The 25,498-nt window shown below is 58.7% G+C and overlaps 1 protein-coding gene across 8 annotated transcripts in view; it reads right to left on the bottom strand.

Annotated features, from left to right (window-relative positions):
- The window catches only part of MYT1L (myelin transcription factor 1 like), a gene marked incomplete at both ends in the record, with an annotated part of 128,786 nt that overhangs the window by 32,382 nt on the left and 70,906 nt on the right, over positions 1-25,498 (bottom strand). For all 8 annotated transcript variants that reach the window (XM_080812798.1, XM_080812799.1, XM_080812800.1 and 5 more), the window contains 2 exons: positions 23,741-23,809; positions 24,667-24,788. In XM_080812798.1, the coding sequence (XP_080668924.1) occupies positions 23,741-23,809; positions 24,667-24,788 (191 nt within the window). The remainder of the gene's footprint in view (positions 1-23,740; positions 23,810-24,666; positions 24,789-25,498) is intronic.

Here is a 25,498-nt window from a genome sequence, read left to right as displayed (position 1 = left end):
AGTGCCACCGCTCGCCACCAGGGGGCTGGCTGGGCACCACCCCTGCCCGTGCTACTTGCCTTTGTCCCCCCGCACCTAGAGCTGCTGCTGTCCTCCCTTTCTCCTCAGGCGTCAGGCGACAGGCTTCCTCGTGGGACATGTGGGACACTCTGGGTTTATGAAAACCTACACATTTCTAAGTGGACTGGGGACACGATGACATTAGGAGGATTTAGGTGGAAGACGTGCTGTCTGACGGACGTAACGGAAGCAAAAAACACCTTTTCTTTGGGTTCCTGGCACTTTTCTTTTTAAATTACACTCAAAACAAACCCATAAATGAAAAAGAGTTTTAAAGGTACTCTTAATGGGAATTAAAAACCCTCAGTTTGATGATTCGGATCACGTTTCTGGATGGGTTGGGCCTCAGGGCACTGAGAAAGCCGAGCGCGATCCTATGGCTAACGCTCAGAGTTCTGGTTCCTGGGACCCCGGGCGGACAGAGCATCCAGGACCCGTGTGCTGTGGGAGCAGGTGGACGTCAGTGTGGCTCGGGACGGGCATCAGGGCCGAGCGGTCCCGTGACCGCGCCCCCAGAGCTCACGTGGCAGGCTGCGCAGTCCGCGGGGACGGCTCCCTCATCCACCACCCACCAATGGACAGGATCTTTCTAGCAGGCTTGCCGCCCGGCTCAGAGGCTCACACGCCTGCCGTCAGCCTCGGGTCACCTGCCCCCTCACGCGTGCTGTGTGCATCCCCCGTGCCCTTCCCCGACTCGGGCCCCGGGGTCCCCTGGGAGGGCGGCAGGGCCGGGCGCGGGGCCCCATGCAGAGCTGCGGCGCGGTCCGGACGGCTCCCGGCTCGTGTTCAGCAGGCGGGGCGGGGGCCGCCGCGGCCGCTCCGCTGTTCATGCCGCATGCAACGTCTGCTCGCTTCCAAACATGCAGCCCGCAGCTCTGCAGCTGCGAGTTCTCGGTCATGCTGCCTCCTGGTCCGCGGAGGGAGCCCGACGGGGCCCTCGCCGCCACACGCACGGCTGCCCGCTGCGGGGCCCCAGCTACATCCAGGAGTAGGCTCCTGTCCGGCGCGGCCGAACGTACCTAGCACATCCTGACGTCCCATTCACTTAACGGGATGTGTCCATGGGACCTGCTGCCGGAGCACATGCACGTCCAGCAGCAGAGTGGAGCAGCTAAACAAGAGACTGGGGCAGCCGGAGCCAGAATTGGAATTGGACTCGGAGGACCCATGCAAAAAAAAACACACAAGAGGTGACTGGTGTGGCTGAGCGAAGGCAACAGAAACCAGCATTCTAACGTCCTGTCGTGCGCGGCATTCACGCGCACCGCGCCCTGGGGAGGCGGGGGGCGTCCCGCCCCAGCATGCAGAGACCTCGCGTGGGGCCCTTGAGGAAGCACTCACCTTTGCCGATCGCCCCGAGCCCTCCGGCACCCCGTGCCCTTGGTGTGCAGGGAGCGCGGGGCTGTCAGGGTGTGTGTGTGCTGTGGCGGGGTGCTTGGTGGCCCCAGGGAGGGGCCAGATGCACAAGAACGTGCACCCCGACAGTGCCCGTGGGGTTTTCCTAAGGGTGGGAGGGCCTGGGTGACCGTATCCCATGGGTCATGCCCATTGCTGAGGGTCCCCGATCGGGGCGGCACGGGGATGGGGGAGGGGTTCCCTGTAGATGCTGCTGGCTCGGCCACGCCAATTTTCTCAGCATCACGAACCTGGTGGACTGCACGTGAGACAGATGGGCGACCTAGCGTGACCACGAGGACCCTCTCACTGCTAAGCTACAGCTGCCTGCCGCGTGCACGCCCCAGCCCGCAGCCCGCTCTGAAGGGCACACCTGCCAGGGAGGGGCAGCGGCGGACCCGAGCCAGCCCGGACACGCCCCTGCCCGTCTGAGTCCCCGAGGCCAGAATGGCCGCTGGGCCAGATGTGGACCTGTGTGGGAGCGTGCCGTGTCGTCCACGCAGCGGAAGGCTCAGGCTGCAACTCTGGGGGACATCAGGTCCACTTCTCTGTCCACAGACTGTCGGAAACCCTTAGAAGTTAAGCGATGGAGGTTGACGCGCTTTAAAAGCAGCTCGGTCTCGGGAGGCTCATGGACCTGCATGAGCCCCGGGAGACACACGTCTTCGGGACAGAGGGAGGGAGAGGCCCGGGGGCCACACGGCCGCCCTTTCAGCTGAGACCCTGTTCCCGCTGCTAAGCTTCTCCCCGTTTCTGTTCCTCCTGGCTTCCCTCCGGTTGTCGTGTTTGTGGGTCTTTCCTATTTTGAATCTCTCTTTTGTCTCAGAGAAAGCGTTTTCAGTTCTAGTCCGGAGAGACGAGATGACTGTCTGCCCCGTCACGTCCTGTGTGATGGTGGGCTCCCTGTCGTCTCTCCTCCGTGTCCCTCCCTTCCTGACCCCCAGGCCCTGCCTCCCGCCCCATCCTCCGTTTGCCAGCTAGGTTTTAGCCTATTTTCTGCTCTGTCATCTCTCACTTAAAAAAAAAATGGAGTTCTAGCCTTCCGGTGGGCTGTGCCCGTCCTCCTCGGTTTTTTCTGTCACGTTTATAAGTGATTCCAGAGATTGTTAGTTTAACAAAAGTTTTTAGAAATAGATCAAAAATATATATATATATATTTAACAGGCAAACAGAGCCAAACAGGGGGAGTCCATTGTTTAAATCTGTACCAAGAGCCACCAAGCTGCGATGAGAACCGGCCTATCTTGCATCCCGGGGCGGCTGGACGCGTCAGGTCCCCTTGTTAGCAGCAGCTGCTGCCCTGCCCACTGCCGGGGGCGGCCCTCCCGCCGGGCTCCCTGGTGCGTGAAGACGGAGCCCCCTTGTTCATCTGCTCGCGATCTGCAGGGACGGCTCCGCAAGGACCCTTGCGTCTCATCAGACGGACGCAGCGAAGGGGACGGCAGGAAAGGGGAATGGCGTGGCTCTAGGCTTCCGCACCAAGGACGCAGCCAGAGCGGCTTCGAAGAACCACACCGCGTGCTGACCGTGGGGTTTCCCTCTGATCGCGAGGGGCCGATCAGAGAGCCGCGGGGCCCGGGGCCCACACCCTGCAGCTGCGAGACGTGACCCTGGGAGCTGGTTCTGGAAGATGCAGAGCACATACGCCCCACGGAGGGCAAGATGAGAACCAGCAAGCGCTGAAGACGGCGGACGCCGAGTCCAGAAGGAGAGAGCAAGGCAGGCGGGGCGGGCGGACGGCAGGAAGGAGCCGAGGATCGGCGCGGGCGGCCACAAAGGACCCTGTAGCTCCTGGAGGTGCTGGGGGGCCCAGAGCAGGCGCGGACACGCGGCGCCTGTGAGCCGGCAGTCGGCCACCCGCGTCCCGCGGTGGAGACCCCACAGCGATGGAGCCCGCCCTTGGCCCAACCCCGAGCCTCTTAGAGAGAAAACCAGAGACCGTTTCCGCCGGAGACTCCCACTCCTCGTGGGAAGCCTTCCCTGAAGATCAAGGACCCGAGAGCAGGGACGCGGGTCTGCGGAGGGGACACGTCGGAGCAGAGGACGCCTGCTCCGCCCAAGCCCGGCGCCTTCCGGAAAGACTGGGCCTCTCCCGTCCGCGCCTCCTTGAAAGAACAAGTTAGAGACGCAGCGAAGAGAGAGAGAGAGAGGTGCCACGAAGCCGACTGAGAAGCGAACTGTGATGAACCACACGGACGCGGAAGACGGGAGAGAGGGACGCGTGGCTGCCCCGAGAAGCGGGCGCTCGGGGGCCAGACCTCCTCTCACGATGGGACGAGGCTTCAGCAAAGCGCCGCCCGCCACGAGCCGGTCCTGCTTGTGCCCTGACTCCGGCAGGGACAGGAAGAGTAAATCTCCAGTATGTTCTGCAGTGACCAAGGACAAGAGGACTAGAACCATGTCACTTGAGAAAAAAGTCAATAAAGCATTGCGAGATTTTAGCTTGGAAAAGAGAAGACGGCAGGAACTGAACTTGCCCCATTCGTGATGGGAAAGGAGGAGGGACACGTGCCCCGAATGTCCCTAAGGGCCCAGGACCACTTTCAGGAAGGGCTTTCTTACCAGACACCTTCCCGGAGGGTCCCACCTTACCCCTGTGCTCAAGAACAAGTCCGGGACCACTGAAGTGTGGGTCACTAGGGCAGGCTGGACTGGCACCTGCAAATGACCACCCCAAAGGCCTCCCAGGACTGAGGGTCTAGGCTCTGTCCACAGCCTGAGGCAGCCCAAACCAGCAGCCGGTGTTCCTCTCTTGGGGAGACCTGCCATCTCTCCCTCTCTGCAGCCCCCACATTTCTGCAGGTGAGGGGACATGCTCCCAGCAAGGATGGCGGCCCGGGGCCACCTAGAAAGTCCTGCCTCAGGGTCTCCATGTCCTCACACCAGCCTTCCTCCCCCACGAGGGGTCTCCTCTCTCAGTAGGCATGGCCAGCCTTCTCGAACCTCACTCGAGCTGAGTACCATGCCTAACTGAGTGCACCTCTCTGTCCTCCCAGAACCTTCCTCTCCTGCCTGCTGTGGCCCAGCCTGACCTGGAACCCATTGCTCAGAGTCCCAGGCGCCTTCCCGGGTTATGTGTCACTCCCTCATCTGAACGCAGGCTCTGGTTTGGCGGGGGGGGGGGGGTGTGGGTGGGGCCTGAGCGGTGACACAGCTCAGTGTCTGGTGCCACATACGGATGCGGGGACGTATGGTCTCATCCTTTCTGCCCGGATGGTGGTTGTGTTCTTTGGTTTTCTGATTAGCAAACGAGGCCTCGAGGACCACTGAGCTGGTGCAGGTGCCCTACAGCCTGCGTGTGTGGCACTCAGTGTCGTCCGTCCTAAATGTCTTTCTTGTCTCAGCAAGATGTCTGTGGCTGGGGTCACACAAGAGCCCTGTCCCAGGGTGTGGGGGCTCTGCTGGCCCCAGGTGCCGCCCCCAGCTGCTCTGAGGGAAGGCCGGCCCGAGGACACCGTGGGGCTGTCAGTGGGCTGAGCCGCAGGGTGTGGGGCGCAGGCTGGGTGCCGAGGGGGACTCTGCCCAGAAGGGGAGGTGTGCACAGCCCCGCCCTCGCAGGAAGTGGGATGTGGGGGCGGAGAGGCCCGGGCAGCCATGAGGTGGGCCAGGGCCCGGTGAGCTGGTCTACGCTTGCCTGGGGCATGTGCCTGACCTCTCCTGGCCTCTAACCCTGTAGTATAGGACAGGCCTGCCCCCCGGCACTCAGATCCCCATTAGGAATATGAGTGAAAGCCATAAATTCGAGCTCTAAGAAAGGCGAGGTCACAGAAGTGCCACTGCTGACCTCTTCCGCATCTCGTGGAGGAATGGGTGATCGCCCTGCACCTGTGTAAAGCCCAGAGGGCGGAGTGTGTGCCCTGCCCTCCACAGTGCGGGCGGCTGAGGACAGCCCCTCCTATCACATGTGACTCCCCGAGGCCCCGGGCCTCAGCAATCATCCAGTAACAGCCAATAATCGCTGTGGGCCCCTGAGGTTGCCATTGACACGCGTCCTTTCCACAGGCATCCTGGAAGCTGGGTTCTGCCCCATCAGTCCCAGGTCACAGACAAAACAGGCTCGGGGACCCTCGTTGGGGCCCAGAGCAGGAAGTGGCAAAGGGGCTGGATTCCCGCCCTCAGTGGACGCCAGGATTGAACTGTGGTCGGCGGTGGGATCTGAGGGGACAGGTGCAGCAGGGAAGGTCGTGCTTGTGGGAGGGGCAGCCCGGAGCCCCTGTCGGGCTGGTGGGGAGGCTTTTCTATAGAAGGGACCCCTTCAAACGGGGAGGGGTCAGGGGAAAAGCCAGGGCCAGAGGACAGCGCGCAGGCGTCGGCAGAAGGAGGCGCGGGGTCCAAAGGCGAGGGAGGGGAGGGACCGCTCACAGCAGGCTCCCGGCGAGAGTGGAGCAAGGAGGGTCCTCACCCGTCCCAGGCGCAGGAAGGGGAGGGGGCTCCCGAGCAGACCACGGCTCTGGTAGGAAGGCGCGCCCTGCACTGACCCTGGAGGCCACACACGCGAGCCCTCCCCCGGCCGGCGCACACTGCCCCGGCGCACAGAGATCAGGCTCCGAAACCCACATGGTGGGGTCCCCGTCGCCGGAGGTCGTCGGTGCACAGCAGGCCTTGCCGAGTCCCAGCCACCACGTCGGGACGCACGGTCGGGGCTCCTGCAGGTCCGCTCACGGGCCGTGCACACACTCGGCTCCTGTCCGTGCGGCGGCGTGGGTCCCGCGCCCCTCACCGTGAGCAGACGCGCCCGCGCCACGTGCTCCTGGCAGATCGCGCTGCGAGTCTGCGGACACCGCATCCACCGTGTTTCCGAAAGCGATTTCCGGTCTGAGTTTTAAGAAAGTCCTTTGAAGATATGGTTGTTCCAGAGTGAGTTTTCCCGGAAACTTCACTAGCCTAACACCAGAAAGGTGTTTCTCAGGAAAAGAATCCCGTGTGAAAATGACTTTTGTGACGGAAACTACAAAGAGGAACGGGAAAGATTTTCTGGGAAAGGGAGGAAGGGAGAAGAGGAAGAAAGAAAACAGAGAGACCTTTACAACTGGGGGGGTCTCTGAGGGGTCAAGGGGCCGGCCGCCATTTCAACACTCCCGTCGCACTAGCTGCTGTGGGGAGGGTTTCTGGGGGCCCATCCTCGGGCCCAGAGCACGGCACGGGTGTCACTGCCCTGGGGCGGGGGCGGGGGGTCTTCCGAGGCTCCCGCAGGGCAGGGAGGACGTTCTGCACCGCCCGCCGCCCCACCTGCCTGCGGGAGGGGCTTGGGATGAGGCGCGAGTTGCCATGACAACCCCTGCTGCAGGCTCCGCAGTGCGCGGGGAGATCTGAGCAGTGGGGCACGGGGTGGGGGGGCGGGGGAGGAGAGGCGAGGCCCCCGACGGTCTCGCCCCCGGGATGACAGCACACAACCGGAGCCGGAGCCGTCTGCTCAGAGCCTCGATGGCCCACGGCTCCTGAGGCCTTGAGAGTCTGCCCTGCCGCCACGACGCCCCCGTGTCTCCTTGGGGAGGCTGAGTCCCGTCGATGCAAAAGCTCAGCTGGAACCTCAGTGTCCTCACACGTCGATCAGAGTCACATGCTGCCGGCCGTTTGGTATGTGTGACCGGTGACAGAGCAGGAAACTCGTAGTGTGTGTGAATGGTCGCGCGTGGGCCCCCGTGGACGGCCCCGCCCACGTCATCCTGAAGACAGGGTCCAGGGACGGTGGCGTGGTCTGTTGGCAAAGGTAGCGTGTGGGCGTCACGAGCATGGGCGCCGCATCCAGTCCTCTCCCTAGCTCATGGTGCCGCTTCTGCACATTCTCTGTGTGGGGCTGTATGTGCACATACGTGTGCACCCATTGGTGTACGTGTGACAGGAGGGACCGTGTGCCCGGGACCCACAGGCTCCAAGAGGAGCGTGACTCTCAGGGACAAGGGGAATGCATTCAGTCCCACAGGCAAGGGGTGGTGAGTGACCGCCCGTACTTGGCACCATCCCCTCTGTCTCCGGTCTGATCACATCTGTCCGCGTGATTCCCTGGGCACAGCGTCAGGCCCTTACACACCTGCTGCTCTAACGCCGTCTTCCCCTAAGATGGAGAAGACGGATGTTATTTTCCCAGTTGTAGAGATGAAAGGATCAGGTGCCATAAACAGCCAAGTAACTAGTCCAGGCTACTTAGTCCGGGGTAACTAGTCCACGCTAAGTAGGTTGGGGCTACATAGTCCAGGCTAACCAGCCCGGCTAACTAGTCCGGGCTAACTAGTCCAGGCTGCCCAGCTTGTACATGGCCAAAGCAGGATGTGGACCAATCTCTGGGAATGTGGAGACTGAGTTCGCCTCATCCCACCACAAGGATTTTCACTTATTTTATGAGGAAAGTAGCCGTTGACCAATAGCTCTTTTAATTTAAAGAACATCAAAAATAAATAAACTTCATGTTTTGGTTGTAAAACTGGCTGCCAGAAGGGCCGACGAGCCTTCGCGTCACAGTTGCTCGGGCTGAGGGGTCCGACCCGAGGGCTCGCGTTCTCACGGGGGATGCCCGTCCTCGCTGGGCTCATGAGGATTTATTCTCCGAGGTCATTCACTGAACTCCTTTCCGGGCCCAGAGCCCACCAGCGACTTTTCCAGAAAGAACCCCGGGGATTGTCAGGCTCTTCGTCATGTCCCGCCAGTAGCAGGCACCTCGCGCTGGCCCATGGGGACGGTCCTCCCTGCTGTCCATGGGCTCAGAGTGGTCATGACAGCCCTGCCAGAGAGACACGGCCCAATGGGGTCTGCGGACCTCCGGGGACCCTCCGGAGTCGGCTGCTGTGCTCTGGGTGGGGGCCGGCAGAGGGGGGCGGAGGCGCTCTGTGCGGGCACTTGTGGGGTAGCCCCAAGCCTTGCCTCGCTCTTTGGACCCCAGCACACCCCTTGGGAGAACACGGACGCCTGTTCTTTTCTCCTGGGCCCGGGCATCAGCGGAAACTTCCAGTGCGAGCCGAGGGAGCTCCGGGTGCTCCTGTTCCGGGCGGGAGTCCCGAGAGCCTCCGTGCGTCAGCCCCCTGCGGGGCATCGCTTCTCCTCCAGTCAGAAGACGGGGCTGGGGTCTCGCCCGTGCGGAGGACGGAACCCGAGCGCGGTCCTCACGTTTGGAAGTCACAGACCCTCCTCAGGCTCTCCCGCGGGAACAGCTCCTAGCATGTGGGGACCCATTCCCTCCAGCGGTCCCCGGTTTGGGCGGTCGGTGCCTGTCCGCTGGCCTCACTGCTCCTGTAGCCCCTGCCCCTGCCTCCGCTGTTTGCTGCTGGAGGGACACTCCGAGCACTGAAGACGTCCCTCGGTCTCTGCAGAGGGACCGCTCAAGGGCGGGACGGCGGGACGCGGGTGTCAGAGGAAACCGGCAGGGCAGGGGCCACCGCAGACAGGACGGTCTCTACCAGCAGCTGGCCTGGCTCCCGGAAGCGGCCATCGCTCCCCGGGTGAGTAAGTAAGCCTCACCAGAAAGCCGTGATTTTGATGAGCTGAGAATCAGACGGCTTTGGTGTCTAGACCGAGTCCTCCTCTGTGCCTACCCTCCAGCCCGAAGGCTGCCCGTGGACAGCGACCTGGAAATCCGTCTGTGTGCACGTGAGAGCGACTGGAGGGGCCGAGGCCAGGGCCCGGGTGCACTGGCTTCCCGCTCAGCCCACAGTGAAGTTGCTCTCTGGGCTCTGGAAAGTCACTCTGCGCCGGACCCTGTGTCCCGGCCTGTGGAACGAGGGTCCTAAGTGCCCAGCTCTGCCACTGCCCCCACCGCCGCCTCCACCCCCAAAGAAGTCCTGTGAGGCCCGCATCCTCCTGGGACTCTTTCCAAATAAGAAAGCTGAAGTTCACAAGTTCACAAGTGACTTCTAGGAGCCGCGCAGCGAGGAAGGGGGAGGGTCTGAAGCAACGCCCCTGACTCACGTCCACGTCCCGTCTCCCGCATCGCGGCTGCTCAGGCATAGCACTGCCTTGCCCGAGGGAGCGCCGGTCTTGGCCACCTGGCACCTGGGCCAGGAAATGTCTGCTGGATACGGGCTTTGTGTCCCGAGACCTGAGTGTGGACGAAGGGCCCACACGGGAGGCTCCTCTTACGTACCCGGAGGCCTTAGCTTCTGAGACGGTCATTCCCACGATCGGAGGCCACCGTCTTGGTCTCCCTGAAGGGGACGCGAAGGTCATGGCTGACCCACCGCAATCGGGAAGAACCAAAATGGCTTTTGTGTGAGATGTAGTGTTTGCAGAAAGGACAGCACCGCATGCTACCACCATAACCAGCTGGGGTGGCGTGGGCTCAGCCTCGTGCCACTGTAACTCTCAGGTGGCCAGGAGAGTTGAAATTTAATCTGGGGTCACAGGCGCCCAAGACTTCGGGGGTCTGGCCTGGATCTGGGAATGCGGGAAAGACAGAGGCGCCTTTCACAACGTCCCCTGCCCAACTCTGACCCACAATGGGGTGCCCTGAATCCAAAATGCCTGTTTCCATTACGTTCTCGTCATAAAGCACGTGTCATCCAAAAAAGGCAAGAGAACTGCAGCAGGAATTCAAGATAGTTTGAAAAGTAGAGAAACGACAGAGACTAGGACGATCAAAACATGCCAGCTGGGAAAATGGAAGGTGGGGAGGCGAGGGTGGGAGTCGGAGATGGGGACGAGCTGCTGGGAGTCTGACGGGCTGACGGACACGTTCAGTGGGTGATTGTAAGGCTGATTTGCAAGTCTGATTTAAGTATTTTAAAATTGTACCATATTAGACAAGAGAGAGAAAAAGACATATTAGGAAGATGGAATCCTTTTATCTTTGAAATATTTTGATCTTGGTTTTTGGAGTTTCTAACACGAGAAGTTTTCTTTCATTCATTCGTTGCTGGACTTGGGTCGGACGTGAGGCACTGATCGTGTGTTCCTGCTCTGGGCCTCCCTCCCCCCGTCAGCCTCTTCCCTGCGGAGGCCCCTGGGAGGACACTCCAGGCTGCCTCGACGGTTCCCACCACCGTCTTGCCTCACACCTTGTTCTTCTGTTTACAGATGCGTAGGTGTGCGCACGGCGCAGACACAGACTCACGAACCCTTGTCTGAACTTCCAGGTGGGGCCGGCGCCGCCCGCCTTGTAGAAGGAACCGCAGAGGTGAGTCGCTCGGAAGGTCGCCCTGCGGTGGGCCGCCGAGCCAGGCCAGGGTCCCAGCCCGGAGGCCTGGAGGCAGGCGCCTCGGCGCTCTCTGCTCCCGGGGCAGCAGGAGGGAGCGGCAGAGACCTCCCCACCCCCACGGCAGTGGAGGGGACCCAAGCCCTGATGCTTACTGTCACCTGCCACATGTATTTCAAAGACCCAGACCTTGAACCACTGCCAGGTGCGTGGGGGTCTCTGTTAGTGTGACTGAAACATCTTGACTAAATTTAAGCTGTGACCTTCTAAAGAAAACAAACAGCTCCCAAATGCTTGCAATGGAACAAATTTAAATTACTTCTACTTAGCCCCAAAACTCACACCATTCGAGGTCCCCGGACAGGCATTTTCAATGGCAGAAAATGTTGTCACGACACGAAAAGGGGAACAAGCAGAACAAGCTCAGGGAGAGGTTACAGCTGGACGTCGCCGCGGATCACCCTGATGGGAAGGAAGGCGACGGAGAAACGCCCGTCTCCCCGGAAAGGCCAGAATGAATCACAGGGATGGAAACGTTCGACGAAGGGCACTCAGGATGCGCTCGGTGTGGGGTGCGTGGCAGGTGCCAGCACGGGAAGGGATGGACCTGCCCCCCTCCCGGGCCGCCCAGCCCATCGCCCAGCAGGCTTCGGCGGGCCCTGACCACACACACAGGGGCCTTGCTAAGTCAGGAATTTTGAACAAGCAAACACAGAAAATCCAGCAAACAGAATTACACATTTCCTTGGGCGTTACGGCATTTTGGAGAGGAATGTACACTCGAAGCTATTTGGCCCCAGAACGCCCTGACTGAAAGGCACGAGGCTGATTGCCCTCTTCCGTCCTGGTCCGGCTCAGGCGTGGGAGTGCGACGGCCCGTGACGGGGGGACCACTGGATGTGCTCTCGGGATGAGGAGCGGTGACAGACAGCCAAGTGGAGAGGGAAGGGGGGCCCGCCACTCAGGAAGCCCAGACGCACCCCCAGAGTTGCGAGGGAGAGAGGCCCAGGCCCTGAATAACCAGCAGGCACCGCATCTCCTTTCCCCAACAGCCCAGGTCTTAAAAGACATAATATTCAGTTTTTGCTCTGGAAGAGGTTTCGGTGTGCTCGAGCAGCTCTGCGTGAACATGAGTGGGAAGACGGCAGGTGTCGCTCCCCATCAACTCCGGGGTCCTCGGCTGTAAGGTGGGGCCACGAAGGCCCGTGTTCCCGCAGGTGTGCACTCGGTCATCACACGGCCCCGGTTTGGGTGGCGGGGCCTGTGTCGGGCAGCGGGACGGCACTGGAGCCGCTCCTTCTGCACGTGCCACCACGTTTGCTCCACTGGGAGGCCTGGTGGGATCGATGTCACATGCCCGGAGCGGCCGACAGCCGGGGCCACTCGCTGAGGCTGTGGCCGCCAGCCGCTCTGCCCTACGCAAGGGGACGTCCGAAAGCTCATGCCCGTCCTCGCCTCCTTCCCCGCCCAGGGTGGTAGAGTTTCCAAACTCACTCATTGCCGGTGAGCTCACCCAATCCCCTCTCTACATGAGGGAGAGGAGCTCAGAGAAGGCGCCCTGCTGCCCCCGCCGGTCATCGCCGACCCCACCCGACAGCCTCCCTTCCCACTCAGAGGCTCCTTTCACGGTTGTGCTGTAGAAGCAAACGATTCTGACGCGTTCATTAAGTCATTTACTCGATGGCTTGCCTCCCCAGTGACGTGCAAATGCCCTGTGGAAGCCGTGACCTGGGTCACCCTCTCGAGGAGCTTCCTCAGGCATGACAGAGGCGACCAAACCTCCACAGCATGAGGAAGGGCAGCGTGGCTGCGGGAAGACGCCAGCACGTGGCGGGATCGTGGGTGTGAGGTGCTGTGTCCGGGGGTCCGGAAGCTCTGTGCTGACCGCATTCCGTGGCCGGGCTTCCGCGGAAGAAGGTCAAGGAAGGTCATCCCAAGGGAACGCGCCCGCGCCACAAGGGCCATGTAATTCTTGTGCCATAAACTGTGCATGTATTTTAAAATGGCTTTTTAGGAATTGAGAAGTTTGCTGTTAAGATGTCCGAAGCCTCAGCGCGCGCGTCTGGGGTCGGGGCCTCTCCTTCCCGAGGAAGCTGAGACGAGGGCGCTTCTGCCCCAGACGGGCACAGCCCGCAACGTGCCCCGGCCCCCCTGCGCGTCCGGCCGCGCGGCGGCTCTCGCGGGGAGCCGGGTGGGAGGGACCCGCCCGAGGCCAGAGCGTGACCGGAAACCCGCTTCACGGAGAGACGCCGTTTTCGCTCTTGACCGACGCGTCCAGGGGCTCCTTCCGGAGAGCGGACGCCGCCCTCGCCGCCGCGCCCGCCTCCTCCCGTCCCCGAACCGCCTCCGTCCCGCGAGCGCGTGGCCCCGCGGGCGCGCTCTCGCCTGGCACGGCAGGGGCCGACTGGCCTCCGGAGACCGGCCTCGGCGCGAACGCACCTGCCGGCGAGGTCTGCGGGGGCTGCTCGGCCCACGACCCGCGCGGCGCCGGCCGTCCTGCCGCCCCGTCTGCGCCCGCGCCCGGAGCCCAACTAGCCTCGAGACTCCAAAGGCCCCTCCGTGGAAGGCCTCGGCCCCAGTCCGCAGGGCCCCAGGGACACGCCACTCTTCACACCCCATGCGGCCCCCGCTCGGCCCCTCAGACACTCTTCCCACTCGCGCGCCCGGACCCCTCGGAATCGCCCCGCCGGGCTCGGCTCGTTTTAGGAGAGGCCGCTGCTGGGCACTCGGGGCGGGTCTCACGCCCGCGCCCCGCCCTCAGCCTGCGTCCTCGTCCTCCTGTAAAGCTGCTCTTCTGCAGACAGAGCAGGCGGAACCGGCGGCTTCTCACCCGCGCCCCTCCCCCCCCCCCACTGCCCTCGATGGGCTGTTTGTCGCCTCACCTCCGACCCAGCCCGCCCGCCTTCCCCCTCGCCCCTCGGGAACTGGAGGGACTGGAAGCTCGCGTCCGCTGCGGCCACCAAGGTGCCCGGAGCCCCTCCTACTCCGAGTGGGACGCAGAGGCCCGCCAGGCCCCATGAGCCCTGTGGGACCGGCCCCTGCTGCTGCTCCACTCTCCGCTCCAGAACTTTCCTCCGGCTGCTCTTGCACTGACCTCCCTGCTGTCCTGGGTGACCCCCCACGGCCGCGCTCCTGCTGTTTCCCCAGGAATCAGCACCAGAGGAGGACGGCGGCTTGCTCTGCTGGCTCTGTGCCCGAGACTAGAGCCGCGGCCCCACACCGCAGGGTTTACGTGCAGATCACAGCCAACAACACGAGACCTTTGGCTGTTGTCCTCTTTAAACCTTACCCAAGAATCCTTGCGCTATCATTTCTACGAAACAAAGTACACGTTGTGGACTACACCACCCCTTTACGCAGCCCCTTCACATCTCTGACCCACATGGGACGACCCCGACTCTGCGACGCGGCCGCCCTGGCTCCAGCTCCGGGAAAGAGCACCCCAGTGGGCTGTGCCCGCCTCCACTGTCTGGGCTCCCAGGGCCAGGGCGTTGTTGTCACTGTGCGTTCAACGGGGGCTACAGAAACTACCCCCCCACCACGAAGCGCCATGCGGTTATGGGCACCCAACCCTCATGATAAACAAAAAATCAGGCGTCAAGATCACAGGGAGATTGGGATTGGTAAGAGCAGTAGAAATGGACAGTAATATTTCTTTTCCTTGCTTTTCCCGTTTCGGGGGGCTTATATTCAAAAACTCCTTGTCTTGTTAAGCACACATCTGTCCCGTCTTAGATAAGAGGATGCACGCGCTCCAGTAGATCTCACACCTCCCGCACATTTTTATCTGGAGAGAACAAAAGTGAGTTACAAATATTGCCAGTGTGTGGCCGCGGACAGAGAAGGTCAAGAACACGCCCCCGGAGAGGGACAAAAGCCGTTGCCACATGCGCACGGGGACCCTGAACAGGTGGGACGCGTGTCCAGGGCACGCGGCCCCGGCCCTTGAGTGTGAAAGCGGAGATGGAAGGCGGGCTCTCTGTTGGCCCCGAGAATGAAGACTCGCGGGAACGAGTCCCCTCTCTGAGGCCTGGAGCGCGGAGAGCGCACGGTAACGTCTCCAGAAAGCAGATGCTCACGGTAATCGGGACAGGGAGGGGCTGGAGCGCAGCTCCGTGTGGCTTCGCTCTGCTGACGGACGCACACGCGAGCTGGAGAGAGAAATCGTTAAGATACTAACGGCAGGCAGGCTTCTGACAACCTTCAAGCCCCAAGTATTAATAAGGCATATACTAATGACGAGCCGGTTTACTTGGTCACGAGAGGAGGAGGCCCGAGGGTCTCTCTCTGAGAGCACCTGCTTAATCACACTTGCATTTCTGCCCAGGTTTGAAAGTAATGAAGTTGCATATATTTTTAAGATAACATAACAGACTTTCTAGCAGCTTCTAACGGAATCTTCTCTAATGGTCCCAAACGGTGGGATCATGCGGAACGCAGGTGCCCTCTTCTGAAGATGGTCACCCGGTGAGGTCTGTGTCATGTCGCGTTCTCATTGGTCTCCATGTGGCATTAGATTCAAAGAAGAGGCCAGGATGTGAATGTAAAAAACCTCCCTGCTCGGCTGTGGCTTAATCATAAAACAAGAACGTTGAGTAGGCAGATGCTGAAAAAAATCAGAAGCTTTTCAGTTGCAGGAATAAAATATTCCTGTTCATTGGAATGTGGTGAGAGGAGAGGTGAGGAACGATGTGGACGGAGTCACCACGTGCCATGGCCCAGTCAGATGTCTGCTCAATGCCTGTGACCATCTGCGCTAGATGTGACCAGGGGGACAGCACGGGAAGTCCGCTTCCCCGGCCACAGAGGCGCGTGTGGACAGTGGACGGTGTGGGTCTACGAAACATTCTAGTCCTTTGCCCCAAAGAGGTCTGTGGGACAGCCCTGGCACACCCTTTCATAAAGCCAAATTATATTTTCATTTTGATTTTTAGAAACTATTTGCACTGTATGTTTTTTTTCCTTAAAAAAACAAACCAGGTGAGACTGAGGTCTCTCACGTTTCCACGCTGTCGCGGTGCTCACGGACTCTCTCTGAAAGCAGACGTCACATCTCTGTTTCTCAGTTGCCCGTAGAGAAAACCATCCAGCCCCAGCAGAACCGGAGACTTCCAAACGGAAAAATGGAATCCCCTCATGCCAGGGACTGGCTGTCTCTGTAAGGCCACAGCTGAAGAACACGAGAGCCAAGGTGTGACTGCCCTGAAACTGTCCCTCCTGGGGATCCAGGTCCCGGTTTGGAGTGAAGACTCGCACCGGTGCACTCGTGTGCTGTTCTGCCTCCCGGTCCTGCCTCGTCAACCCGTCAGCCCCTCGAAGCCGGCCTTTCCCAGCAAGCAAGAAACCAAAGAGAGTGGTTCTCCTTCCGGAAATTGCCAGGAAAAAAAAAAATGCCCTCCAAAATCCTTGTCAATAATTTCCCAAGGGAACATCTACTTTATTTCCAATTTTGTTCATTTTGCTCCAGGGAACAATAAATTAGTGAAGTGTTTACTGGAATAAAACCTCAAATTTACAATTTAAGGCCGACATAACCTAGTCTTTCCCAGCCCGAGACTTTCCCCACAGAAGCTTGCTTCTCGTCCAGCTCGGGTCTTCGTGTCCGGCAGCAATGCGCGGTTGAAGGGGTGTTCAGGATCACCCCAGGGGGACCAGGGGGGATACGAAAATGGGACTAAATCCCCAATAATGGTGAGAGGCCACATTTAACTCGATACAACATATGAAGAAGACTCAGATGCCCCGATGCGCTTCACGGAAGGAAATGTGTCCAGCTTTGACCCCCAGCCTCACAACACAACCTAGACAACAACAAAATACGTACAGACACGACACACGTGCGTGACTACATTAATAACATAGTACACGTACATGTATGTGCATCGATACTTAAAAAGCTTTTCGACGGCAGTATTCAAGATAGGAAGGAAGTTTTCCCTTTGTTCATACGCACCAGATATGCTGGGTGTTTTATAAAGAGACGTGACCGGTCCAGAGGTAAAGACATACGTTTGTTCAAAGGCTGATTCTTGGATGGTTCGTATTTTATCTTTGATTAGATGACAAATTACCCTTTGTTCAGAAATAGGCGGTGTCACTCAGTGCTTTCTGGTGCCTGAGGAAATGGTTCCTCATTTCCAGACGGGGAATGGGATGCTCAGCAAAAATTCCTGGGCAAATGTCCTCCTCACGGCCTTAAAATCCTCCCAGGTTTGTCACAGTGAGACACACAGAGCCCTCCAGGCCTGTTCTGATGACCTCACCTGTTGCGGTCTACCTCGTAGGACGGACACAGGGGTCCCACGGCCAAGGCCTTGCGGCTGGGGGCACGGCAGAGCAGGCCGGTTGGAGGCAGGCGAGACGCGTGTGCCAGCCCACGCCATCTCGCTACGAGGTGCTCTGCTCTCTCAGGGCGGGCTCTGCTGCCCGCCGTTCCTCCCGTCACCCGAGCTGGCCCTCTGCCCCACGCTCGCTCGTTCCCACGTCCGTGGCCATGGGGCCCTCCCTGCTGGTCCCCCTCGGGGCCGGCTCCTGGCGCCCTCCCCCCTCCTCCACCCAGCACCCGTGACTCCTCTCTGCTCCCCTCCAACCCAGGTGCTCTGGATGGAACGTTTTTCTTCTCTTTTTGTTCTGTCTTAAAAGACCGACTGTGAGTTCCTTGGGGGCAGACACGATTACAGGTTTTTCAATGAATGACCGAGTGGAACAGCCCAGCTCATGGTTTCCCCGAAAACGTCAGTTTGTGCATCGCCCGGAAGCTCAGGGACTGTGCAGGTCGCCCCCTCGGATTGGCCGCGGGACATGGAACACAGGCACAGAGGAGTGTGTGGGGCAGCCTCGGCGTGTGCAGTAGATGCCAAGGTGCAACACACACACACACACTCAACATGCACACACTCATGCATGTATACACACTCACACTCAGGTACACACACTCATACACACACGCACAATGTGCACACCCACGCACACCCCCCCACATGCGCACACCCACGCACACCCATAAGCGCAAACACACTCATATATGCACACACTCGTGCATGTATACACACATGTACACACACAAATACACGTATGCACATTCACATGCATGCAGAACGCACACACAGCCACACACACGTACACACCCACACACTCACATGCACACACACCCATAAACACACACCCACTCATACACGCGCACACACACACTCATACACGTGTGCACACACGTACACATGCACAGCGCGCACACCCACCAACACACACATACACACCCACACTCACATGCACATGCACACACACATAAACGCACGCACTCATACACTCATGCACACTCACACATGTATACACATACACACGCACACACACCAACACACCCACACAAGTGTACATACCTGCACGCACGTGCACGCACAAATAAACACGCACATGCGTACATGTATACACACTCACACGTGTGTGCATAGCCGTGCATACATACACATGTGTCACACACGCACGCACAAACACACACACACACTCACACACTCTGTCGGGACACACCTGCAAGAGAGCAGCACACAAGTCCAACGGGCCATGGACCGGCTCCCGGTGCCCCCACGCCCCTCGCCGACAACGACCCTGAGGCCTAGCAGGGTGGAAGGCGCTCCCCTCTGACCACACCCCACGCTACTGAATCTTGCATAGAGAACTCAGGAGAAACAGAGTGTCTCGATGATTGAACCTCAGCCAACATCTGTTGCCTTCCTTTGGTGACCGAAGCCTGATTGCTGACTCTGAACTTCTCTGTAACCTGCACCCTAACTTGAAACACACGGAGGACAAATGCACGAAGAAAAGAACACCCAGACCGCGGGTCGCACAGTCGTGCGGGACCATGGGTCACACACACACCTCGCACCTGGACCGCGGGTCACACACATGGCTGTGCCCAGACCATGGGTCACACACACACCTCGCCCCTGCACCATGGGTCACACATATGGCTGCGCCCAGACCGTGGGTCACACACACAGCCGCACCCAGACCGCGGGTCACACAGTGCTGGAGGACCCCGTGGGGACTTCTGGAAAGCACAGTTCACATTATAAAGTGAAGGAGACACTGAAAGTTGTTTTTTGGTTTGGTCTTTGGCTGATTTGTGTGGATATACTGAAGTGAAGCTGGTAAAATGTAACCCCAAGTCCAAACACCTGGGACACCTACTTAATAATGTGGCTGTGACACTGGCCACCAGTGGGAGGGGCTCTTCCCAGGGACAGAGCTGGAGCTGCCGCCAGCCGAGGACAAGGGTCAACGAGCCCCGCACCACCCCCCCCCCACCCCCGTTCGCGGTGGTTGCGTCAGGGCTGCAGACACAGAGGAAGAGTGGCTTTTCTGGTGACCCTTCCCCACCCTCGAGAGTCTCTGTGAGGCGGGACTGAGGGGCGCAGCCTTCTTGGCCTGGAATTTGTGTGTTCACGCCTGTGTGTCCACCTGTGTGCTCACCCGCGTGCATGTCCATCGGTGTACGTGTTCACCCGTGTGCACGCACATCCGCGTGTTCATCCGTGTTCACCTGTGTGCATGTCGTCCGTGTGTGTTGTGTGCTTGCGTGTTGGCTGGAGTCACCCTCAAACACTCTCATCTCAGAAGTTCAGCTGTACTGTGCCTGCCTGTAGTTCATATATTTCACTTATTTTAAATCAGTCCTACTTACTACGATAAAATAAAAAATCTTTGTGCGACAAAATACTTCTTAGGCTATTTTACAAACACGCTGGGGCGTGGACCTCGTAACCCTTCTATGGCAGAGGTAGGTTCTCTGGAGGCTGTGGGGGGACAGGGGCCCACGCAGCCCCGGTGGGCTGTGAGCCCACACTGTGCCCGGGGGGCACGGGCGAGCTGCTGTAGGTCCGGCTGCCGGGAACATCGGGACCTGTGCTGCCCACCACCGAGGCTCCCCCGCGACGCTACCGATCGGAGGAGGTCCCGTGCCCCACGGCCCGTGGTCTGCCCTGAGCCGCCTAGCCTCCCATCCCGCAGTGTCCACGCCTGGAGAACGGGCCTAACCCTTCCCGTGCTTCTCTCAGAGGAGACGGTGTGTGCAGAGGACCCTGTCCACTGCCGGTCACCCGCAGAGTGACTCCCGCATCCACTTCCCAGCCACGTGCAGTCCAGCTCGCACACCCGGCTTCTCGGCACGGGCCTGCTGCTGGACAGGAGGAGTTGGAGAACCGAGGCGAGGGGTCCTGGGAGCATTCTGTGAGGGGAAGACGGAGTCTGACCTGCCTGCCTGCAGCGCGGAGGCCGCGGCCCTGCAGTCCCTCCCGTCCCCGAGGAGCGGGCCTCCCACCGCGGCTGCCGCCCCCAGATGAGGAGGCAGCGTGCCCTCTGCTGAAGGAGCCAGGCCCGGGGCGGGGGCGGCGGGAACTCACCACGGCTGTGGGTTTACTATGTGACCCGGGCAGGCGAGAGATGCCGGAGACGAGGATCTCCGTGAGAGCTGGTGCGCGCGGGCGTGCTTCCCGCGCAGTGAACGACAGAGGCGGCGGGACGCGCCGGCCGCACGGGACCCCGGGCAGGGATGCCCCCGCCACCGAGCCCGCTAAGCCCCAGCCAGTTCTAGAAACAAGGAGCTTTTTGAGCAAAGGAATAGCGTGGCCCGAGGTCTGAGTTTTAATTCTTTGATTTAAATAAATGTAGCCATGTTGGAAACAAAACAAAATAAAACAAAAGTTTTGCAGTAGCTGTAGCTAACATTCCTCCCTGTCCCAGGTGAAGGCGCCTAGGTGATGCCTGGAGGCTTACAGAATCCACCGGAAAACTCTCCAAAGGGCGGAGAGCCAAACCGTAGGGCCCCCAGCACCCTGCGCTGAGGACGCGCAAGTTCAAATGCCAAGAAGTGACGGTGGCGGCTCCTTCTCGCGCAGAGCTCACTGGCGGCAGGAGCCGCCGCTGGGCAAGAGAAAGAGCCGAATGATGAAGAGGCATCTAAATTTGGCCGACCGAAGTGCGAACGGAAGCCGATCTGGGGACCCGTTTTAGAGCTAATCGCCTCTGATTGAAATCGGTTTTGATTTGGCTTAAATTGGAGCCTCAGATGGCTACGGCACCTCCGGCACGGCCGTGTCTACAGTGATGGCGCATCTGGACGCCAGAGGGCTCCTGGCGGGAGGACATGGGCTCTCGGAAAAGAGGGCGACAATGACGGGAGGCGACTGGCAAGCTCCCTCCCGTCGCTCCCTTCAGGTAATCTCAGCAAACGGAATTTTTGGAGAAGAAACTTCCCTTCAGAGTCAGAGCTCTTGTTAGGCAGAATTCTTACTGAAAAATCGCTCTGATTGCAACAATTCTATTCACTGCCCCCCCCCCCCCGCTTTTTGGACTGGGGTCTCAGTGAGTGTCACGTCTGGGAATCGGGGTGCGGAGGAGGAAGGTTCGCGGGACTGGATGTGACACCCGGCACCAAGCCGGCAAGGCTCCCCACGGTGCGCGGCTCTCCCGTATCGGCTCCCCCTCCCTCCCGAGCCACCGACCCTGGCTGGATGGGCCAGGGGCCAGGGAAAGCAGCAGCTTCCGAGTTTGGACGGTATTCATGTACACGTTAACTTTTAATACATTTTCAGCTTACATATTGTACATAGTTAGACATGAAATTACCCACTTCTTTTTAAGAACATCCCAAATGTGTTGGCCTGGATAAGATCAGAGCGAAGTGTTCTCTCAGGAAGTTTAAGAGGTTTGAGGATCCAAGACCAAGAGTTTATCCAGCACAACTCCTCTTTCCATGACCAAGAATGTCTCGTTAAAGGCCAACTATCGAAATTCAGTGTCAAGTGTGACAAGAAGAACATGTCCAGAAAATTCCGTCAAACAGAACTTTTGGGAGGTTATGGGGACCCTGCCTAATACGTCTTTATGAAGAATTAGAAAGCATTCATCTACCTTGAACAGCGTGCTCTCACTGTCGCGGAAGCGGCCGCCGCGGCGGGCTTTCACCCGACGTCGAGGACACGCTCTGGAGAAGCACATGTGTGATTACTCTCGAGCAAGCAGCTCTAGATCCTAACGGCCTCGTCCTATGCCCTGACGCAGGAAAAACCATCTACAAGGCCTTCGCGACTCAGATTAAAGGTAATAGAGGGGTCTTGTCAATGGAGAGGTTAAAGGAGAACCCGTGGTGTAGTCTGCGGTCTCCTTCATTTAGAAAGACTCAGCAAGTAAAAATCAGTCATTTAAGTATTAGACTTTTGACGGCAGACATTTAATTGGAGCCCGCAGTTTCGAAGCTTCAGAAAACTGGTCAAGTTTAGATTTCTCGGGAAGGATCAATCAAATTGGGATTCACTTGTTGCAAAGACAAGTTTACAAGTGAGTATGGCTTTTAGACCGACCACGACTAGGAAAAGGCCATCCCTCTCTGAAGATAAGGTCTCCCATCCAGGAAGAGGCAGGAAGAGAGGACGCACCCTCCAGCCCCGGCCTGCAGGACAGGAAGGCCAAACACTGCCCTCCAAAGATGTGGATGGGAGGCCCGTCGCGCCATCCTCCAAGATGAAAGGAGAGGAGGAGGAAGCGCCGGAACCGGAGAAGTGGCAGCTCTGCCCCGAGCCAAGGGACGAAAACCAGCAACAACCGGGCCCTCAGAACACTACTCTGGCCTCCGGGGGTGTTGAGACGCGAGCCAGCGGGGAGCAGTCCTACATGCCCGTTGTGCAAAGGCTTTTTCTTGTTTACAGCTGGCCTGCTGGAGCTGGACAAAGGCCAGACTTTTGCAAAGGATTCCTCATCAAGAGATTCAAAGGGAAGGTGCCATGGTCTGATGTGTTGGCCACGTTCCAAGCGCAGTTAACCACGTTTTGATCATGAGGGGAGTATGGTTTTAGGCCATGAAAAAAGATGTCTTAACAAAGTGGGTTGACTTGTTGTTGCTAAGTCTGTCCGTTGTGAGGTCCTAAGAGCTATTTCCCCATTAGGCACTGCGGGGATGACGCTACAGGCTTTAGAACCGTTAAGCTAGAGGATGCCCTCCGGATGTGTACACGCCATGAAGAAGACGCCAAGAGTCTTGTGACGCAGGGGCTAGTTCAGGAGGCCACTGAGCATGAGCAGGTGATCTATGGCACTAGGGCCTTGGACAGGGATCCTGTAAGAAACGACACGGTGTGAAACAAGAGCCCTGTACTCTGAGACAGCCCTGGTCTACCGCGGTGGGACGGGGTGTGGAATGAAATCCTCGGGAAAGGAATCCAATAGGGGCTCCAAGGAGCATCTTTTTCTGCTTTGGAAATAAAGCAGTTTCCAAACAAAACGGAAGCCAGGCAGTTGGATGTGATGCTGTTTATGACATGTCAGGTAATTAAAGAAGAATTATCTGGGGTTCTTGGTTCTCATTCTGCTGTGAAACTACTTTCAGGTCTCGCCCTGCTTTTCTGACACACACCCTCTATCTCCTCTGACTGGAGCAGCGAAGGCTTTCACCCGCTTTCTGAGACTTGTACGGACACCTTCCAGAACCCACGTAGGAACGGACCGTGTTCTGTACATAGAGGGAAGAAAGACCTCACTCTGGGGATATAAATGTAAGTGATCAGATTTATGCTTAAAATACAGGAAACGCTAAAGGCACAGGGGACGGGAGAGTAGACGGCTGGAGGGCAGGTGTCTGAGTGCTGGAGAGCACCCAACTGTCCCCATCAGTGAGCCAGTGGACGTGACCTGATGCTCTCCTGGAGGATTCGCGACGAGGACCGCAACATGTGGAGGGAATTAGCTACTGTCGTGGAGAGTTTCTGTCATTAGTGCTATCTAAATGCCCATATTTTAAATAATCATATGAACTATAACTTCTAAAAAAGTCAGTCCTTCACTTTTCAGGTTGGAATCACTTCCTGAAAGTACGAGTACCTCTGTCCAACCTCCCTTCCGTGCACACGTGACTCAGGACAGAAACTACTGAGGCTTTAGACCATTCAGGATAGAAAGGCTATGGCACGAGAGCGCTAGAGACCAAGGAGGGGGAAGAGGCAGAGAGACTGTCCAGAGAGGTGACCAACGTCCCGAGGACCCGGCCGCATGTGGTGTCGAGGTGCTGCGTGCACAGTGGGTCTGTTTAAAGACGCCTGTGTTCACACGGGACACCTCCAGTGTGCTACTACTAGGTGACAGATCTTTAGGAGAACGATTGTCATGAAATCTTACTTGAGTTCTTGCGAGCTGGTGGCCAGCATGCTCCGGATACTTCTGTCGGCGAGGGGACAGCCCGACAGACTGTAAGACAGGCCAGAAGAGTGAGTGAGTGCCGCCCCCCGGCTCGCGCTCCCAGACAAACACGACATACAGTTGAAACTAAAAAGTTTAATGCAGAAAGCGATGGGGCAAGTGCTGTATATTGATTTTTTTTTTTTTTTGGTATAATTAACTCTCTTCTTTGAAGAAGATGTGTCTGTTAATAAACACTTTTTGGAAAATAGTATGAAAATATTTGCGCTCTTTGGTTTCCATGTTGGAGAATTGTCCGAATCGTGGCGGCTTACTTGCCTATGAAAAGCACTGTACAACGCGCGCACGGGCTTTTATAGGTCAACATAGAGCACTTGGAGGGTTGACACGAAATTCGACGTTGGTACTTCGACAGCATTGTTGAGGTAAGCTGAAAACAATAAATCGAAAAGACAGAATCCACCATGAGAAAACTGAAGTCACACCTTCTATGTGAGGCGTAATTACCAGTCACATGACCACTCCCATCACACCTTGGTGTTGGACATCTGCCACCAAACAAAAACAAAACAGCCAGAATAGTAAGTATGTTTAAAAAAAAAAAAAAACTTTACGAAAGTTTCATTGTTTCCAGTTTAGCTGCAATGTCTGCACCGGGACTCAGGCGCCCGGGGAAGCTGCCAAACGCACGAGCACAGACGGCAGGGGCGGCGCCACCACACAGAGCGCCTGCGAGCCAGCGCGCCCCGCAGCCCCCCGCCCCGCCGCCCCGGCAGCCGGAGACACTCGTGTGCTGCGGACGTCGCATGCTCCAACGGCAAGGCATGGACACATCGGTTTTTAAAAATAAGCCGAAGGGAGGGACAGTCAGGAGGCGCGGCCGCGTCGGCTCGCGCTGTGCTTACGTTATCAAGTCCTTCTTGCTCTCCTTGCACTGGGGGTACTTGGGCTTGGGGCTGGGGATGGTCACCTCTCCCGGGTACCTTCTCTCCTCCAGAGCCTCCTGGAACGGGTCCAAGTCTTCCGGCTGCGGGCAAAACACGGCTTCAGGGCTGCGCAGGGGACCGCGGCGCGCAGAGCCCGGACGCTGCCCCCGGGCCGGCCGCGTCCGCGCGCTCCCCTCTCCCCGCACCCGAGCCCTTCACACCGGCTGCACCCTTGTCCCGGGTCTGGGGGCCTTCTGAGAGGGCCGGCCCGGGCTCCGCTCCTCAGTCTCTCACCAAGTCGCCCCCAGATTCTAAATGCATACCTGTCGGTGGGCAGGGCCTTACTCGGGACTGCTGCCGGGGCACTGAGAAGGGGGCAGGCCACTGGTTTGGAAACCAGAGACACCATTTCTCGGCCAGTCTCTTTCCTTCCGGGTCCGGGAGGCACCTGCTGGGGTTCACCCCCTCTCATCCAACACGGACCGGCAAAGCTCAACCACGAACCCTACAGGCATTTTAGGATGAGGCTTTTACAACCATCGGGGAGGATTCTGCATGTGTGTTAGGGCCCAAGGCAAGGGAAGGCCCTCTGAGCCGCGCCGCGTGCCTCTCACTGTTCTAAAGCAGCGTGTCCGCTCCCACAGCCGGTGACCCTGCAGTAACTAAGAAATTCCCATAGCTGGCAACACCCCGCAGACGCGTCCCGTGAACGCAGGAGAGCGGTTCCTCTTCCGGGACGGCCTGTATGATGCAAACACTTCTGTCGATCTATGAGGGCTTAATTCTAATTAAGGTAAATTCAGAGACTCTA

This window comes from Martes martes (assembly GCF_963455335.1).
Source record: "Martes martes genome assembly, chromosome: 9".
NCBI lineage: Eukaryota > Metazoa > Chordata > Mammalia > Carnivora > Mustelidae > Martes > Martes martes.
This window is presented reverse-complemented; position numbering and strand designations above follow the sequence as displayed.